The following is a 5,790-nucleotide window of genomic DNA, read 5'->3' on the forward strand; positions in this document are numbered from 1 at the left end:
GAGGGCCGTGTGCATCCCTTAACAAGGGGGAACTATCTTGCTTCTCCACCCCTTGTTGTTGCCTATGCTCTGGCTGGTCGTGTCACCATCGACTTCGAGAAGGATCCCCTAGGCGCTGATCCTGAGGGCAAGCCGGTTTTCCTCCGTGACATTTGGCCCTCTTCTGAAGAGGTTGCTGCTGTCGAGAGGAGTTGTGTGTTACCGGAGATGTTCACCGAGAATTATAAGAAGGTCTTGCATGCTAACAAGAGGTGGACTCAGTTGGCAGCTCCGTCTGGGAAGTTGTTTGCTTGGGCTGAAGGATCGACGTACATCACGAATCCTCCATTTTTCAAGACTGTAATTACAGCTAGCAGTGACTTGTTGGGTGAATATTTGTTCTTGTTTTCAGACCGAGATCGATCCATCTCCAATAGAGTCTATCGAAAATGCTTACTGTCTACTCAATGTTGGCGACTCTATCACGACCGATCACATATCTCCCGCAGGGAAAATAACTGCGAATTCTCCTGCTGTAAGTTCCTGTGTTGGTATCCTCTGTGTCGTGATTTCCTATTTATTCAGGGTCGCTATCTTATGGAGAACGGTGTACAGCCGCCCGACTTCAACTCCTACGGTTCGCGTCGTGGCAACTATTTGGTTCTAGCTCGTGGCACTTTCGCTAACATTCGTCTCATCAACAAGTTGATGGATGGTGAGGTTGGGCCGAAGACGGAATACGTACCCACTGGCGAGAAGATGTTCGTATATGACGCTGCTGAGAAGTATATGAAGGAAGGTCATTCGCTTATCATCCTCGCGGGTGCTGAGTATGGCAGTGGCTCCAGTCGAGATTGGGCCGCGAAGGGCCCGGCTTTGCAAGGCGTTAGAGCTGTTATTGCTAAGAGTTATGAGAGAATTCACAGGTGAGGACAATACTTGGTCTGAATCGTTTGTGAGGAATAACTGAGATGTATTTTCTTTCAGGTCGAATCTGGTTGGCATGGGTATCTTGCCACTGCAGTTCCCGCAAGGTGTTGATGCTGATTCCCTGGGACTAGATGGTCGTGAGCAATTCTCGATCAATCTCAATCATGGTGATCTGTCTGTGGGGCAGAAGATTACTGTGCGAACTACTTCCCCTAAGACGCCTTCTTTCGACGCTATTGTCCGTCTTGACACCGAAGTTGAGCTGACCTACTTCAAGCATGGTGGCATTCTGCAGTATGTGCTTCGCAGGCTTGCAGCGTAAAAAGTACTCAACTCTGAACACGTCGAGTGGTCGCCTTTGCCGTTTACGGTGAAGGCATGCATATCGCTGCATCCAGAGTGATGTCCATAGTTGGATGGGTTTTTATGTTTCGTGTCGCTTGTTGGTGGAAACGCCTTCAATACATTTCAGTCTCTCAGTAGTTTTTTTTCAGATTTCACTCGGTAGTGTTCTGGTTTGTAACACACTCAGATTGAGATTTCCGTTCATTGGGATTTGACAGAGCTTCTGCAGTTTTTATTAAGCTGACAATGACCGACTATAAGGTGGCTGATATCGGCGAAGCTGAATTTGGTCGTAAGGAGATTACTCTCGCTGAAGTCGAGATGCCTGGTTTGATGGCTAGCCGCAAGGAGTTTGGTCCCAGCCAGCCGTTGAAGGGTGCTAATATCACGGGTTCTCTTCATATGACTGTTCAAACAGCTGTACTCATCGAGACTTTAAAGGAGCTTGGTGCCAATATACGTTGGTGTAGCTGCAATATCTACTCCACTCAGGATCATGCTGCGGCTGCTATTGCTAAAGCTGGGTCTGCCAATGTCTACGCTTGGAAGGGAGAGACTCTCGAAGAGTATTGGTGGTGTACTGAGCAGGCTTTGACTTGGCCCCATGCTGATGGTCCTGATCTCATTGTTGATGATGGTGGTGATGCTACTTTGTTGATCCACGAGGGTGTCAAGGCTGAGAAGGCTTATAAGGAGAGCAAGGTCATTCCTAATCCTGACGCCGAGGGCAATGCCGAGTTTAAATGTGTGTTGACAATCCTCAAGCAGGGTATTGAACGCGGAGAGCTGGACAAGTGGACAAAAATGGCGTCTAAGATCGTTGGTGTGAGCGAGGAGACTACCACTGGAGTCCATCGGCTCAACTCGATGGCTGCCTCTGGGGCTCTGCTTTTCCCTGCTATCAATGTCAACGACTGCGTGACGAAGAGCAAGTTCGATAACGTCTATGGATGCAGGCATTCTCTCCCTGATGGAATTATGAGAGCTACTGATGTCATGATCGGAGGGAAGACTGTATTTGTTGCTGGTTATGGTGATGTGGGTAAGGGATGCGCTGTTGCTATGAAAGGTTGTGGTGCCAAGGTTCTCGTAGGCGAGATCGATCCTATCTGTGCCCTGCAGGCTTGCATGGAGGGACTCACTGTCACTACTATCGAGGAGGCCATTTCCAAATACAATGCGGACATCTTCATAACGGCTACTGGCAACAAAGATATCATAACTCTTGAACACATGAAGGCCATGAAGAATAACGCTATCGTCGGTAATATCGGTCACTTTGATAACGAAATCCAGATGGAGAGGTTGGAGACCTGCCCCGGCGTCAAGTGCATGAACATCAAGCCTCAAGTTGACCGCTTTGAATTTCCCGATGGTCACGGTATCATCATGCTGGCGAGCGGTCGTCTACTCAATCTTGGCTGTGCTACTGGCCATCCTAGTTTTGTTATGAGTTGTTCCTTCACCAATCAGACCTTGGCTCAGTTGGAGTTGTGGGAGAATAGGGATACGAAGTATGCCAAGGACAAGAGACCTGGTGTAACTCTTCTGCCCAAAGTTTTGGACGAGAAAGTTGCTAGGCTACATCTTCCGGCTCTCAATGCCAAACTGACTCAGCTGACTCCCGACCAGGCATCCTATATTTCCGTCAACGTCGAAGGTCCTTTCAAAGAGGTCCATTATCGTTACTAGGTGCACAAGGGTATCCGGGCTGTTTCTTGCAATGTGGACGAACAACTTGGTGGTGCTGACAGCATTGTCGTGATTTTGATTATCATTTCACGTTCCGGTATGTTGTGTCTTAGTATTCCAATAGAGCGTTGTAATGTGTTGGACATCGATTGTGCCATCTGGGTAGCGCGTTTCCTCTCTATGCTGGGTATCTCCCGACGGGAGACTCCCGTGACATGTGCGAGTTCCGCACGTGTTCTCACTGTCGGGCTTTCCTCATCCTCCGTTCAGAGGCACGGAAGATCTAGTAAGGTGTCACCCAAGGTGCTCCAGCCGCTACAGGCTACGGCCCGGCCGAAACTAGATTGCCGAATATCAGATGTCTCACCAGCCAGTACCAGGTGAATATCTCTCGAGGATATGCTGAACCGATACCGAATGCCAGATAGCTTGTAGGTGAGTCGCGGGGAAGTCTTTTCATGGAGACCAGCTGGAGTTTATCACCGGGTCTTCATCTTAGATCGCTGGAGTTTACATAGATCTCGAGCTACGACTCTATGTCTCGTGTATCCCGATGGGGTGGGGTGTATAGAGCAATAGATTCCACCATAGACTCGTGGGTTTGTAGTTTGCAGATAAAAACTGGCGCACGGCCATCTTGAGAGCTTTCAAGGATCAGTCTATGTAAACTATCCAGGTGGATGATGCGGATAGGTGAAATACCTCAATGCGAAATCCATCATTCGCTTGGTGAAGTTCGGCGAATTTCGGTAAGCATCCTCACTTTCAGAACTATAACAGTTTCATCAGTAACAATTGGAGAAAAGATAAATATCGGGTATTGAGGGGATTTCTGCTCTTGAAAAATCAACTCCTCCTGAAGGATGGATATACTATTGCCAACAAACTGAGTAGAAAAATGGTGTGCTTCACAAAAGCAACGTAACGATAAAGGTCCGGATCTGCAAAGGCTGAAGCTCCACGCTTGCCCAATCAACTCGGTGACTTCCTTCATCATGAACGGGCCTTCGACTCTGAACCCCATGCACGGACCATTTCAACCGCTCCTCCTCAGCGGTCTTGATGTCTCTTCCCGCGTTGAGGGTTACCTGAAAAGCTGAAGAGTTACCCGCTTATCAGCACGTGTTCCAACCTCGAAGCCGGGACCTAGTTCAAAGTCCTTCAAAAGAGTTCCTTTCCCAGCTAGATCAAGTTGGATGGGAGATCCTCCCTCCTCCTGAGCATAGGTATGGGCCACGCGAAGCAACGCACATCGGTGATGGGCACAGGCCTTCTCATAGTAGAGCTTAGGAGTATTGTTAGCATGCAACAGCTCCAGCGTTAGAATTTGGATCTCTCGAGGCAAAGGCTTGCAAGCTGTTAGCCCTCCAAGAGAAGACCACTCATCGGCTTTAGGCGGGTTCTTGGGATCATCATGAGCGAAGATAGGCAGAAGAGGCAAACGGACCTGATGTGAGTCCATCCGTCTATAGATAGGCTAAAGCGGTCACCTGGTGAGCCATCTCTCGATAGTTGTCGTGGGACTCTTCTTCGGTCGTCGACGTTCTAACGGGCTCCAGCAGTAGGCGCGTCTCACCCGTTACCAATTTAGGCAGGCACAATGACTTTCCACAGTCTACCTCATCCAAAGCCTCTCCTAAGTTAACTCGTCCTAAGCTCGCCACCCCACTCTCTCACCAACGCCTCGGCCATCGTCAAATAGCATCCTCCTATGGATCATTATCTCGAGTTGGCCTGGTAGCAGTGAGGCTCCACCATGAGCTCGATCGGGCACAAGAGTGAGCTAGGGACACTACTATGAGGATGTACTCGATGCTGGCGGCTTACCTGCCGAAGGTTACTTCCTTTACCGACTTGATCGGAAATCCTCAGGCCTGAGTTAATCGGGTAATAGTTCATGGCCACTGGGTCGGTAACATTCAGCTGCCAATCCTTGCGGTAGTTGACCCTGAGAGTTAACATCACTCCTCCAAGCACAACAAGGACCTCACCTGCGGGGTACCCAGTCCCTGCCGTTGCTGTCCGTGAGGAAGTCTCCATCATGATTATTGATGTCGGTATCAAGTAGCTACGTGGAAGCAACTTGGTCAACACCACAGCCCTCTGTACTTACAAGGACGGCCTCTTTCCCAACACCGTCGCCATCGTCGATCGCCACATCCCACGATATCACCACAGCAGACTCCTTCGGCGGGATGCTCAGAGATAAGTTCCCGATGAGGGCTGGAGCAGAGCCCTCCTCCGATGATTGTTGAGCAATATTCACCCGCAGGGTACTCCCATCGTCCGCTTGACCCATGAGTATCTAAAAGTCGTCCAAACTCGTCGCCTCAGCAAGGATATGTTCTCAGCAATTTCCCCCTCATAGGCCCCTCCCCCTTTCGCTAGCAACTCTCTATGCACTTCACTAGCAGCTTGCTTACAGTAGGAGTGATGGCCATCTCCGGTCGGCAGGATCGAATCGATCTAACATCCGGTGCCTCTGGGCAATCGGGTCGGAAGATGTAGGCCCCCGAAGCTTGGTATGGACGTCCGTAAATGTTCTCCCCAGAACCCGTAGAACTGTTATAGTATCCAAGGATGACGTTGAACCTAACCTGGGGGGAGGTTGTGGATACGAAACTGCCCGGAACCCACCTCTAAACCAGCTTTCAAGTTCTTCAGAGTAAAGCGGTACGGTCCCCCACTGCCCTCATCTCCTCCATAAAACAGCTTGTAGTTTTCGTTGCCAACACTTGTCGCGGACGACGCAGAGGGCTGTCCACTGAGCTGTTGCTCTTGTGGGCAGGCTGCTGTTTGCCCTTTGGTCCCGGAAGTGATCCTGTTGGAAGTAGCTCATCTACA

At 49.8% G+C, this 5,790-nt stretch overlaps 3 protein-coding genes across 3 annotated transcripts in view; 2 read left to right on the top strand and 1 right to left on the bottom strand.

The window, feature by feature from the left end:
- Positions 1-1,231, top strand: part of Pmar_PMAR010299 (aconitase, putative) — a gene marked incomplete at both ends in the record, with an annotated part of 2,645 nt that extends 1,414 nt beyond the window's left edge. Inside the window, 4 exons of the mRNA XM_002788710.1 lie at positions 1-339; positions 392-514; positions 565-905; positions 967-1,231. Coding sequence (XP_002788756.1) covers positions 1-339; positions 392-514; positions 565-905; positions 967-1,231 — 1,068 coding nt within the window. The remainder of the gene's footprint in view (positions 340-391; positions 515-564; positions 906-966) is intronic.
- A 269-nt stretch (positions 1,232-1,500) lies between these two features.
- Positions 1,501-2,946, top strand: Pmar_PMAR010300 (conserved hypothetical protein; the record flags this gene model as incomplete). Its single annotated transcript, XM_002788711.1, has 1 exon — positions 1,501-2,946. The coding sequence occupies one exon, from the start codon at positions 1,501-1,503 to the stop codon at positions 2,944-2,946; it is 1,446 nt and encodes a 481-aa protein (XP_002788757.1).
- Positions 2,947-3,778: 832 nt separating this feature from the next.
- Pmar_PMAR010301 (lysosomal alpha-mannosidase, putative) overlaps positions 3,779-5,790 on the bottom strand; it is a gene marked incomplete at its 5' end in the record, with an annotated part of 3,387 nt that continues 1,375 nt past the window's right edge. The window contains 9 exons of the mRNA XM_002788712.1: positions 3,779-4,034; positions 4,079-4,393; positions 4,437-4,582; positions 4,624-4,729; positions 4,774-4,894; positions 4,938-5,014; positions 5,060-5,251; positions 5,370-5,543; positions 5,584-5,767. Coding sequence (XP_002788758.1) covers positions 3,855-4,034; positions 4,079-4,393; positions 4,437-4,582; positions 4,624-4,729; positions 4,774-4,894; positions 4,938-5,014; positions 5,060-5,251; positions 5,370-5,543; positions 5,584-5,767 — 1,495 coding nt within the window. The 3' untranslated portion in view covers positions 3,779-3,854. The remainder of the gene's footprint in view (positions 4,035-4,078; positions 4,394-4,436; positions 4,583-4,623; positions 4,730-4,773; positions 4,895-4,937; positions 5,015-5,059; positions 5,252-5,369; positions 5,544-5,583; positions 5,768-5,790) is intronic.

This window comes from Perkinsus marinus (genome assembly GCF_000006405.1).
Source record: "Perkinsus marinus ATCC 50983 genomic scaffold scf_1104296927884, whole genome shotgun sequence".
Lineage (NCBI taxonomy): Eukaryota > Perkinsozoa > Perkinsida > Perkinsidae > Perkinsus > Perkinsus marinus.